The sequence below is a fragment of the Astatotilapia calliptera genome, chromosome 18, assembly GCF_964374335.1.
Source record: "Astatotilapia calliptera chromosome 18, fAstCal68.1, whole genome shotgun sequence".
Taxonomy (NCBI): Eukaryota; Metazoa; Chordata; class Actinopteri; order Cichliformes; family Cichlidae; genus Astatotilapia; species Astatotilapia calliptera.
Window position 1 is genome coordinate 1818396 of NC_137439.1, and position 12666 is coordinate 1831061.

Genomic DNA, 12666 nt, shown 5'->3' on the forward strand with positions numbered 1-12666 from the left:
GACATTATAAAAAGTTTAACATCCGTGTTCCTGTCCTCAGGCTTCAAACAGTGCAAAGGACGCCGAGGATAACGCCCGCAAAGCGAAGAGTACAGTGAAGACGGTCCTGAAGGTCATCACGGACCTGATGAACCAGCTCGGTAAGAACACCAGTCGAGCTGCAGCACCTGAACTTCTGAGAATGACTCGTTTCTTCGGGAGAAACCATAACGCTGCCTTTTTAATTAAAGAACTGAGCGATTGACGGGGAAACTAACTGTGGTTTTGTTTCGTGTGCAGGAAACATCGATAAGATCGACCTGAGCAAACTGAATGAGATCGACGAGTCGCTGAAGAAGGCCAAGGGCGAGATGGACAAAAGCGACCTGGAGAAGAAGCTTAAGGAGCTGAACAACGTGGCGCAGACTCAGGAGGCGATGATCAACGACTATGACCGGCAGATCCGCGAGATCCGCGCCGACATCGCCAACCTCAACGACATCAAGAACACATTACCCGAAGGCTGCTTCAACACGCAGTCCCTGGAGAATCCTTAACCCTAACCCCGCCCTTCTCTTCCTCTAGCCCCGCCCCTTGCCCCACACTCACATCTAACACTCCGGCGAGCACGCCGCCTTTTACCAAAAACACTTTTTGTTTCAGATTTTTTTTTCTTTGACGAGACAGAAGCCAACGTGTGAAACCATGATCACGTTTTCAGCCGCCGAGAAGCAGCTGATTTTTTTTTTCCCGAGACGCAGGGGCGTGGTTACGCTCGAACGAACTAAACGGCGTCGAGAAGCCGTGCGGAGGAACCAGAACCACAAACCCGACGTGACTGCAGCCGTCTGCTCCACAGCAGGAAGTTTGAGCGACGCAGGAAGCTCTGCCCACATTTCTGTTTTCTGTGTCCCACCAGCCATTTCCCATCGTGCCCAGGGGCGCTTTCGCAGCGTCCGCTCACTGAACGCCACTGCCTCCTCTAACCGGCAAACACAGTGAAGGAACCCTCGCTTTTCCTCTGAAGCTACGTGCCCATGCAAACAGCAGGAGACCTCCTCATCCTGCACCTCCTCCGACAGTGTTTTCTCCTCCAAACAGGTTAAAGATGCAAACTCGGCCGCTCCGCGACGAACCGCAGAAATCCAAAAACATTTCAAAACTAAACTCGTTTCTAGACGACGCATCGCGATGATATCAAGATTTCTCGTCAAGCTTGCAAAAAATTAAAAATGTAAAACTTGGAATATTGAGCCTGAAGATGTAAACCTGGGAGATTCTCTCGAGTTACGAAGGTAAAATGAAAGCGCCGTCATGACTGTGAGAGATGTGAGATTCAGGATGTTGTTAAAAAGATAAAATGCCGAGTGAGCGTTTTTACCCAGAATGGCTCTAAAACGCTGATTTCTTTCTTGCAATGAGATGAAATCTCGATGTTATTTCGATGTTCTTGACGATTTCCTGTCGCAAGACGATCTGGGAGAGCGACGCGAGCATTGCTGCTCCTCGGTGTCGATAAGCTGTCGCAGGTGTTTGGCAGGAAGTCTTTTCAGTTTTGTGTTTTCGGGGCTTTTCCTGCTTCGTCTTCGGCGCGCTCTCCACGCTTCAACGCTCCCGTCTGGACTGTCACGCGTTAACGCTTCGCTCCAGGCTCGATCCAACACTATGCAACTTTGTACATTTTGCGTAGCGAGAGTTTTATCTGATACACTGGTGCTAATAATAATTATTTCAAATGTTCTATTTTTGTGTGAATGTTTTTTTTATTATTCTGACACAGAGTGAGGAACTTTTGTCGTGTGTAAATATCTGATGATTCAGGACGGGCTGATTTTCTCCACCCTGCAAACAGCCTCCATCACAATCAATCAACGGGAACCTCCAGCATAAATATCTATAAATATCTATAAATATGAATATCTCATCACATGTGCCTAGTTATTATTATTATTATTATTATTATTATTATGCTTGCTTGTATACAAGGCTCAGTGTTGCTGCCTCATAGCGACACCATTACGTTTGTGTTTTGATTCTCGTGTTTGTTTTCACCCTCTCACCAATCAGGTTGTTTTTTGAGTGGGCGTGGCCTGCCTCACCAGTCATTTCACTGAATGGAGTTAACAAGTCACATGTGGCTAAAGTAGCTTTTGATTAGTGTTTTTGTGCCTTAATATTAAAGTTCCTGCGAGGGCGTCCATGCTTTCATTTTGTCCTCGTGTCGGTACTGAAGCAGGTTTTTCTTTTTGTTGTTTAAAAATCAGGTCCCAAACAGAATTTAAAATGCCACTAGACTATTGTGCTTTTATTTTGAAACCCCCTCCCCTGACCAGTGCTGGGGAGGCTTTTGTCTGTTTTTATTTCCCTCCTCCATCCATTCGGCCGCTCTGCAGGTGGTGCAGCTCACGTGATGTATAAACAGTATTTTAAGTTATAATGAACCGCTTATTCGTTTTGCACCGCCCCCCACGTCGCCTCAGACAGTGATGTGCGAGCTGCGCGGCGTGCAGGGCCGCACGTCTGCAGCCCTGTGAGGACCTGAACCACCCGAGTGTTTGTTCTTGTTTGTGCCCACGTGCCTGTAAATCCAAACGTAACATTTGAATAATAAATAAATTCCTACAGTTTGTTCGCGTGTGCTCCTGTTTTCTCAGCAGACTGTAACACAAAGATGGACGTAAACGCCACAGAGCCTTAGCGCTAGTGTTACAACGGCTGCCATGCTGGTTTCCTGGAGGCATGACGGAGACACATTTGGAGGATCGGGTCCCAACACCACAAAGACGGTCCAGGGGTCGGGTTAGCTTAAGTGAAGCCCAGCAGACAGCTAGCGGCTCCACCCACCTCTGTCACCATCCACCTGCTGGTCAAAGAGGCCACGCCTCTAATAATGCAAACCTTAAGCCTTAATAAATGTAAACAGGTGAGCTGTAAGAACATCCTCCCCCTGTACAGGTGTTAACTGTAAACATTTTAACATGGAGCCTCCAGTGGACGTTAGAGGAACTGCAGGGTTAGCTTTTACTTTTGTTTTTATAAGACTGAAAATTGGAAAACTCCGGGAACTAAAGAGGGAATAACTACATGCATGTTTCCATCCGTGGGCTTTTCCTCCTAAACAGAGTGTTTGAGTCCTTGCGCACACCGAATGTTTGACGTGTTTTCTGTTGCCAACTCTCGTCATCCAGACCAACCACGCAAAAGTTAACCGCCGACGTCCTGAGGTCATGAAACCAAACACGGAGGGCCGAGCAGGTGAACTCATCAAGCGACACCTGAAAACATCTGGGCTGCTGCTGTGTGAAAGCTCCTGTATCAACTTTATTTAAACCTTTTTTGTGCATCAAAAGATTCCTGAATATAAAATATACAAAGTGATGTCTTATTTGTTGAAAAGGTCAGAGGTCACTGCATTCATTTTTTTATATTTCACAAAAAATCCCAACATTTAAATAAAACAAAATATTAATATCAGTTCTGATCAGACTGACACCATATTTACTCTGGTTCCCTTTGAACACAGATCAAAGCAAATCACATGAAAAGAAAATTTTATTGGGTCTCAAACTTCTGCATCGCCTTTAATAAAAACTAAAATGAGAGGAAACTGACACGTGACCTGTGTGTCTGTGCTGTTTTTGAATCTTGTCTTTTGAGAAATGTTTAAAACGATCACTTAGGAACAGCAGCGAGGAACTTGTTTACGTCCCGTGGATGTTTCATTCTTTCAGTGTAAATTTTAAAGGAATTTTTAAGCTAAAATGTAAAACCTGAGTCAAAAAGTTCTTCTGGCATTCAAAAGAAAACTTTCATGGAAAAATCTGATGTCATCAACCAAATCCTGTCAGAATTAACAGGAGTACAAAACTGAATCTTCTTCTTGTCTAAAGGTTTAGAAAGTGTGAATGTTAAAGATTTTAAACTCTTTTGAGCTGAGATTTTTATTGCGCATGAGCTCTCAGTCCGGCCTGCAGTACCTTCAGGGCCCACCAGAGGGCCATGACACACAGTCTGGGCCTCACTGATCCAGAGGGCGTGAAGAAGTGTTTCTGCAGGTGAACCGTGAGCCGCGGTCTGCAGACACCACGCAGGTTTTTATCATCGTGAGACTGCGTGGAGGTTTAAAAGTGCACCAGGTGTGAATGCGGCCTCCAGAACTTTAACAGGAAATAAGTCACGGCCGTGGCGTCTGCGGCGTCCTCGAGCCCACGTGACCTCGTTCCACTTTTGGGCTCTCATTGGTCCGTAACTGACAGCAAATGGCAGTCGACCCCGCAGCGCCTGATAAATAATCCAGATTATAAAAGGAAAAAAAAAAGTCCTGATTCACGGAGTGGCACCACCCAATCTGTGGTTAAAACAGGAAGTGTGATTTCCGCCCACAGTCCTCGCCACCCGTCAGGACGCCGCACTCTCACCGTGGTTTTTCATGTGGCGCCGCAGCGTGTACACGTCGCTGAAGCAGCGGTTGCAGTGGCTGCAGCAGTACGGCCGCTCCTCCGTGTGGTGCTTCATATGGTGTTTAAGTGGCGTGCTGAGAGCGAAGCCCCTCCCGCACACGGGGCAGGTGTAGGGCTTCTCGCCCGTGTGCGTCCTCATGTGGATCTTCATGTCCGAGCTGGCCGTGAAGCCCCTCCCACACATGCGGCAGCTGTAGGGTTTCTCCCCGGTGTGCGTGCGGGCGTGGCGGATCATGGAGGAGGTGATGTTGAAGCCCTTCCCACAGATGGTGCAGTGGTACGGCTTCTCGCCAGTGTGCGTCCTCATGTGAATCTCCATGTTGTTCTTGCGGGTGAATCGCTTCCCGCACAGCCGGCAGCTGAAAGGCTTCTCGCCCGTGTGGCTGCGTGTGTGCACCTTCAGCTCCACCCGCCGCTGGAAGCTTTTCCCACATAACTTGCAGACGTGGCTCTTCAGGTGTGTCCGTAGGTGCTCCAGCAGGCGTTGCCGGTCAGCCTGCGGCTCGCCGCACACGCTGCAGAGGCAGCACTCGGTGGCGGCGTGAGTCTCGGCGTGGTTCAGCAGAGAGCCCCGGTAGCTGAACTTCATCCCGCAAACTTTACAGCTGCAGGAAGTCCCACCTCCTCCACTGCCTTCACCAACAGCAGGAGCACCATGCGGAGGAGGAGCAACGGGCTCCTCACAGGAAGTGCTCGGCTGGGCTTCGTCTTTCATTATCTCCACCATCTGAGCCTCCTCCTCCTCAGGCAGCTCATGCTTGAATGGTTTAACATCCTCCTCTGCTGCCTGAGGAGCGACCCACACCTCCTCCTGCTGCTCCTGCTGCTCCTGCTTGATGGTCGGCGGCTCAGACTCCTGGAGGTGCTGAGTGTCTGCAGAGGACGAGAGCGTGTTTTTTTTAATTTCTGGAGAATATTTGAAACAAGATTCTTGAGCTTAAAGAAAACAAACAGAACCACAAACTGCAGAAAACAAATCGACGAGCAGCTCATTAGTGAATGAACATGGTGCAATAAATGTATTGTCAGAAGGACATTTTTCCAAACACTTGAATTTTCTTGCATTTACTTGAGTGGGGTTAGGGGTCGCCACTTCAGCATGCAGTCAAGTTCTGTACTCTTGTTAATGACCTACTAGTTGCATTCAGGTGTGCTGCAGCAGGGACACATGGAAACGTCTCAGGCCCTCGAGGACTGGAGGTCGAGACCCCTGCCGTGAATAAAAGAATCAGGAAGAACGTGACAGTTTTAAGCTGACACTGAAGATAACCTGCTCGCCACCGGGTGTGATCAGTGTAGGTTGCCATGGCGACTTAACCACGCTAGCTAACCCATTCATCTCCCCATAGACGAGCCCAGGACAGGTCTCCCTGCCTGCTGACCAATCAGATCTCTGGAGGACCCCTCAGTGCAGGTGGGAGGGTCTGAAGTCTACCTGAAGAGCCTCAGTGAGAAACTTTGACTGTTGTCTGAAAGCAACTTTACAATCCTTTTACGATGATTAAATCAGAACACCTGCGTTTGTCTTTATTCGTTTTTATACTCAGAGTGTGAAAGCCTCGCACATTAAACACTCATTTATTATAATCCATCAGGTCAGCCTGTGTTGATCTGCTCACTGATGCTGGGGGGGAGGGGCTAAAACTAGCCCTGATAACGAACCAAAGCAGAAATAACAGAACGTTTGTTTATTTGTTCAAAGAGCTTGGAGCCGGCTCGAGTCAAACATCACCCGATTAATGAAAGAGTTTGTTCAGCGTGTTTCCTTCACCCTCAGAGGAGCTCAAACCTGTGACGTCAGGGGGCGGAACCAGGTGAGGAAGTTTGACGTTAGCGGGTCTGTCAGTTTTCGTTCCGCTGAAGCTTTTATTGTGAAAAATAAACAACAGAACCAGAAGCTCGCTCACGTTGGACCGGACCTGTGTGCGCGTCCCCGCCGACAGTCGCGGGCTTCGTAGGTGCGTACAGGCGGATGAGCTCGTCCTCGCGCTCCACCATCACTCTCTCCACCAGCACGAGGATCTCCTCCGCCGCCGCCGCGAGCCGCTCCGTTACCGCCGCGCGGAGGAGCCGCAGGTGCGCCATGCTGACCGGAAGAGCCCGAAAACAGCCGAAAACAGGGAGCAGCCGCCGGATTTTAGTCCCTGCAGCGCACTGCGGCTGCGTCAACAGCAGGAGACGGAAGTTCCACTTACACTTCACAATAAGAGCTTATATTTGTATATTTCTGTTATCCTGCAGCCTTGAATATTTTTTTAAGTTATTTTATATGTTTTGTGGATTTGAAATGTTTTTCTAGCAGTCTCAAGTCTCTCTGTGTATGTGTGTGAGAGAGATCTTTTTTTGTTTTCTCGTTCTTTTCGGTCCTGAGTTTTTGGTTCAAAGGTTAATGAAGGTAAAGTAAAACCAGATAAGAGCTGCACATGAAGTGTGACTGCGACTTTCCGTCATCGGTGAGTTCAGATCCTTTACAGGACTCTAAACCTGAGCGCTCCCAAAAATAACTACAGTAATATTGGAAATAAAGCATTTTCTTATTCTGACATTTCACCTGAATATTCTGCAGGCGGTGCCGTTGAATGGGAGCAGGTTTAAACGTCGGTGTCAGTGATGTGCGCGCTCACACAGAGGCGCTGTGTGCTTTAATAAATCCAACTCGTCCTGCAGCAGGAAGAGGACGAAGACTTCATTTCATGAAATCAAACAGACTAGCTGAAATGTTGACGAGCAAAAGTCCAAACTCTTGTGACGATGCAGGGCGATTTAAAGGTAGGTTTTAAAGGTAGAAAAGCCAACTGGCTGCTCTCGGGGGCTCTAAGTAGAGCCCCAGACTTTTCTAACCCTCTGTCAGCCAAATGGAAGCGAACTTGGCTCGTCTTTAGTAGTGATGGCCAAATGAAGCTTTCTGAAGCTTGTATTGAAAAACGGTTCATTACTCGAAGCTTTTCAACACAGTCCTCTCTGGTGACATCTGGTGGCCAAAAATATGAAGAGCCGCTTGAATCCACAAAATAAAACCAACTGCTTCATTAAGATTGCCCACTACAGAGCGGAGTTCTGTCTGATATTGGGCCGCCGTTGTGTTGCGTTGAACGTGTATTCTTTGGTGGTTAAAAATGTGGTTTATTTGGTTAATAAATAATTTTGACCAGTAAACTCTCCTTGTTTAAACATGCATCATGGTGTGGTCTTTCTTTGCTTGTGACTTCTTGATGTTGGTAAATACAATAATTGAAAAATACCACATTACATATAATATACATATGATAATGTACAACACATTCTGGAGTATGCTTCTGCTGTGAGGTCCCGCCTCCATGCACTTATGCAGTTAATCGCTAGACGGGTGTATTTATAAATAATATTATATTAGGGAAATTTTCCAAGACATATTTTTGACCTGGGGGTAGAACTGATTGTGAACTGGAAAGGGAAAATGCTTATGAACTTGCAAATGAAAAACATGATGCATTTAAGGTAACCCTTTTTTATTTGTATTTAAGAAGAGAATTTGTTCCACTGTGCGATGGCCGAAACTGTTCCTTTTCGTGGCGATAATTTCTCCTGCCTTAAGGAAAATCCCTTCACATGGCACAGAGGAGGCTGGAGTGCAGAGAAACTGGTAGAGATGCAGGTATACAGTCTACCTGGGCCCCACAAACTATCAGCTAAAGAGAATAGATAAATTCAATTGCTGCACATTTGGCAGACTAACATTTTCAGATTAATTAAACAATAAAATATATATTTTTACAACATTACATGTAAAGAGTCAAGTGGAAGTCTTTCTAAAGTTATTTAATGATATTTATATTATGGAAGCAGATTTTTGACATTTTACCTTTTTCCCGTTTTCAGATATAATAAACACGCACAAAACAAAAGCAAACGGCCAGAACACAAAGCTGGAAAACCCACCCGATCGACCAAAATCAACTCAAAATTCTCCCACACAACAGAACCTCCTTTATTCCTCGCTGGCTCCAAATCTCTCAGTGGAATGATCAGTGGTTCGCTGTCACCATCAAAACGCTCCACAAATCCCGCGAATGATTCATTTCCTTTTAAACCATTGAATCAGACACCGAAGCAGTTAGGCTCTAAATGAAGCTTCGGACGTCACTGATCACGTGACTCTGGCCAAACGAATCAAGCTTCGACACAGTGCTTCTGAAGCAGTGTGTTGATTTTTTTGACACACACCGGAGCGTCAGCTTCAAGCGGACCATCACTAGTCTTTAGCATCAATTCATATGTAAATTAGGTCGTTACCTGAGAATTCTGGAGGGGAGTGGGTGTGTGTGAATGATTGCTGATGTGTAACTGCCAACTGCCTCTTTGTGTGTGCGTGTGTGTGTGTGTGTGGGGGGGGGGGGGGGACTTCCTTTTGTGTTGAGGTGGATACAATCTCACTGCATTTAGCCTAATCCTTCATTGCCCTGAAGAATTCTGTGGTGTACGAACCTCTTCTCCAAGGAAAGAAAATGCAGCGGGCCTTGGAAATGATCCTGAGCGAAGTCAACCCTTGTGACTCGGATGGAGAAGACCTAGAACTTCAGCCGGATTCGGACTCGGAGCTGTCTGATCAGTCTTCAGGTTAGGTTTCATTTCATATTATTTCCTATTTCATTTCAAACAAGTAAGTGAGAAATACTAAAAAAGCAGAGCAGGATTAGGGTTAGCTAGTAACCCTAACTCTAGTTGTATCTTTTTATTTAGGAAGACATTTCATATCATTTCCTATTTCATTTCAAACAAGTAAGTGGATGTAGTAAGTAAGATATTTCAGACATTATTCTGATACAGAGGAGGAGATACTGGAATTATAATTAGTATCTATGCATGCATTTGTGATTTTGTTTGACCTTCCCATTGCTCACAATTTGAATTTGTTCACACTGCAGATGAGGAGACTGCTTCTCCACCTAAAAAGAGAGCTTGTTTGGGGACTGAGACAGCGAAAGATGGCACAGTGTGGCGTGAAGAACAGGTGGGGACCCGTCTCCCTTTCACCCCAATAGAAGCGTACGCTGCAGATGGAGAGCCAACGGCTGAGGCCAGGAAAAGTATCTCAAGTCGCCTTCAGAGCTTCCTGTGTTTCATCACTCTTGACATGCTTCATAGCATTCAAGAATGGACTATTCAACATGCACAGGAAACGGAGCATGTTCATTGGTTCATGGACCTCCCTGAACTAATGGCATTTATTGCAATTGTCATCTTGCGGGGAGTTAACAGGGTTCCATCTCTACGTGACTGCTGGTCAGCAAACCTGGGAAACCCACAGATAATTGGAACTATGGCACGAAACCGCTTCCAAGACATCATGCAACACCTACGCTTTGATGACAAGTCCACCCGCAGTGATCGAGCAAAGACTGATAAGTTCGCTGCAATTTCCAGTGTGTGGGGATCATTTGTCACCAACTGCATCACGTGCTACAACCCTGGTCTACATATCACCGTTGATGAACAGCTTTTCCCATCAAAGACTCGTTGCTGTTTCCTGCAGTATATTGCAAGTAAACCGGACAAGTTTGGGATCAAGTTTTGGGTGGCTTGCGACCTAAAATCCAAGTACATTTGCAATGTCCTCCCATATCTTGGCAAGGACCCCAATCGTCCCAGTGAGGAGAGACTTTCTGAAGATGTAGTGATGAGGCTGATGGAACCATTCCTAGACAAGGGCAGAAATGTTACCACGGACAATTTCTTCACATCGCTTTCACTTGCGCAAAAACTTCTTGGACGGAAAACCACCATCCTCGGCACAGTCAACAAGATTCGCAGGGAAATTCCTCAATCCACTAGACAGACAGATTGCAATGAATTCACCACTCAGGTATGTTGCAGGTCTTTTGTGGTTCTATGTTTATGTGTTTCATTGTGTGTAAAAGGGCTATGAAAATAACAATTTATCTTATTTCTTAGGTGTTTTCAACCTCTGCTGCCACGCTGACGGTGTATGCGGCCAAACGGAAGAAGACAGTCTATATTCTTAGCAGCATGCACGGCGTGGTTCAGACTGATAACACCACCAAAAGGAAGCCAAACACTGTCACCCTTTACAACAAAACAAAGTGTGGCGTGGATGTGATGGACCAGATGGTTCGGGAGTACACTGTCCGCAAAGGAACACGGCGCTGGCCAGTCGCCGTGTTTTATAACATGATTGACATGGCAGCACTGAATGCACATGTGCTGTATCAAGCATGCACCGGGACGAAGGAAAGACGGGTGGACTTCCTGGTGGAGCTTGCAACAGAGTTGGCTCACTCTCATGTAGCTGCGAAGAAGGCAAGAAAAGAACAGTTGCTTTGGACACAACCCTCCACACCGAGCCCTGGAAAAAGAGCCATGTGTCAGGTCAAACACAAATGCAAGAACAATCATGCCACTGAGCAATGTGTTCGCTGCAACAGATACACATGTGGTAAATGCAGACTACAGACACCATGGCAGTGCCAGGATTGTGAGTGATTGCTGAAAATGTTGAAATGTACTCACTCACTTTTTATAATTATTTGTAAAAATGTGTACAAATGGTTGGTTTTTTGTACTGTTTTTATCAATAAATCTCAGCAACAAAGGACCTACACCCATGTGTGTTGATTTCTCCCTAAGACGGCAAACTGAAACACTCCAAGTTGGTGACTTTTGGAGATTTATTTCCCTGGATGATTGAGAATGCATCAGACGAACACAAAAGGAAAGTTCACGGCTTTTAGCAGCTCCCCCACCCCCTCATTCACACACCCCCACTCCCCTCCAGAATTCCCAGATAACAACCTAATTTACATATGAATGACTAGACAATTTAGCTTCCACTTGGCTGAAGCTAAAGCCTAGCTAAAAGCCTACCAGCCATTTGGAAGGCGGGTTTTAAAGGTAGAAAGGTGGAAGCCTGGGCACTGCTGCTCTCGGGGGACTCTAAGTGTTAAACCTGGCTGCAGGTTACGGCCTCCTGTTTGTTTCAGAGCAGGTTTTAAGACTGAATAAAGTTTGATTTAAAAGCTGGTCATGCTTTCATCTCCTGGTAAACAATCAGGGAGCTCCAGAGTCTCTGAAAAAGCTGTTAAACAAGGGTGTTTTACCGCAGGAGGCTTTCACACGTCAGACCAGCCACAGTCCAGCCAATCAGAAAGCAGCACCACACCTCCATGCTGGACATGGTGGCGTAAAAAAGAGGAACAGGAGGAAAGAGCAAAGTAACCTGATACGACACTGATGTGTCAGCAAACAGAGACTGGTGTCTGCGCGCTGACTCAGCAGGACACATTAATAAAACAAGAAGACTTAATGACTTTCAGCAGCTTTATGCTACAAATATTTTTAAGTAAATGAATGCTGGGACATGCTGCTGGCAAATATATTCAGGCCTTCATAACTCTGCACAGCTTCAATCACTCATGTGATTACACATCACGTTACAGTGTGAGCTTCCAAAGCAGCTCAGGGGACGACGTGTCAAAGAATAATTCAGAGAGAATCATCACAGGGCTGTTTACCCTGTTTCAGGTAAACCTGCCAGTTTTCAGAAATGAAACATGGGGCTAAGGCTCAACCATGTTTATCAGATTTATCCACAGAAACTAGAGCAGGGCCCTGTGCTTCGTACGTCGCTTACTACATCCAAGATCAAATGAAACATCCAAGACCAAACCATCGCGCTAACCGTGAGCTCGCTAATCCGGTTCCCCGAACACACCTGCTGTTGACGATTAGTACAGCTGGACGCAGTAATGTGACATCACTGGGTGTCGTAAAAGGGGCTACGCATCGATAGTAGAAACATTGATCGGCAACCCTCTGATTGGTCGGCGAAAATGTCGACGGAGCGCGCTCGGCTCGGTATTTTCCGGCAGCAGAGCAAGAACTCTTGAGTGAGGGATTTCAGGAGTTTCAGAGTTTAATCAGAACGCAAGGGAACACTGCAAAGGCTGCAAAAGCAAGGAGAGAGGGCTGGCAGGAAGTTGCTGACAAATCAAACTCGTAAGTAATTTAATAATAACAATAATAATGGAGTGGATTGATATAGCGCTTTTCAAGGCACCCAAAGCACTTTACAATGCCACTATTCATTCACTCTCACATTCACACACTGGTGGAGGCAGCTACGGTTGTAGCCACAGCTGCCCTGGGGCAGACTGACAGAAGCCAGGCTGCCATATCGCGCCATCGGCCCCTCTGGCCAACACCAGTAGGCGGTAGGGTAGATTTATCATAT

General features: G+C 46.4%; 2 protein-coding genes across 5 annotated transcripts in view; one reads left to right on the forward strand and one right to left on the reverse strand.

Annotated features, from left to right (window-relative positions):
* Window positions 1-2606, forward strand: part of lamc1 (laminin, gamma 1) — a 46892-nt gene extending 44286 nt beyond the window's left edge. Inside the window, exons 27-28 of the mRNA XM_026149130.2 lie at window positions 41-140; window positions 280-2606. Of these exons, the coding sequence (XP_026004915.2) occupies window positions 41-140; window positions 280-536 (357 nt within the window). The 3' untranslated portion in view covers window positions 537-2606. The remainder of the gene's footprint in view (window positions 1-40; window positions 141-279) is intronic.
* Window positions 2607-3276: 670 nt separating this feature from the next.
* On the reverse strand, window positions 3277-6695 carry LOC113010293 (uncharacterized). 4 transcript variants are annotated; one of them, XM_080292393.1, is made up of 3 exons: window positions 6347-6695; window positions 5575-5649; window positions 3277-5312 (listed from the first exon to the last, which is right to left on the reverse strand). In XM_080292393.1, the coding sequence occupies exons 1-3, from the start codon at window positions 6522-6524 to the stop codon at window positions 4378-4380; spliced, it is 1188 nt and encodes a 395-aa protein (XP_080148519.1). In that variant the 5' UTR covers window positions 6525-6695; the 3' UTR covers window positions 3277-4377. The 4 variants fall into 4 exon arrangements, with proteins under 4 accessions (XP_080148519.1, XP_080148520.1, XP_026005093.1 ...); XM_080292394.1 differs by having other exon boundaries at window positions 6359-6694; XM_026149308.2 differs by lacking the exon at window positions 5575-5649 and having other exon boundaries at window positions 6347-6694.
* Window positions 6696-12666: the final 5971 nt, after the last annotated feature.

What these genes read in the sequence shown, in the direction of transcription:
- LOC113010293 (XM_080292393.1), bottom strand. Translation starts at nt 6,524, where the DNA reads ATGGCGCACCTGCGGCTCCTCCGCGCGGCGGTAACGGAGCGGCTCGCG. An exon ending in GCACACAGGTCCGGTCCAAC is followed by an intron (nt 5,650 to 6,346) that starts GTGAGCGAGCTT and finishes TATTCACGGCAG; the next exon opens with GGGTCTCGACCTCCAGTCCT. An exon ending in AGCACACCTGAATGCAACTA is followed by an intron (nt 5,313 to 5,574) that starts GTAGGTCATTAA and finishes CGTCCTCTGCAG; the next exon opens with ACACTCAGCACCTCCAGGAG.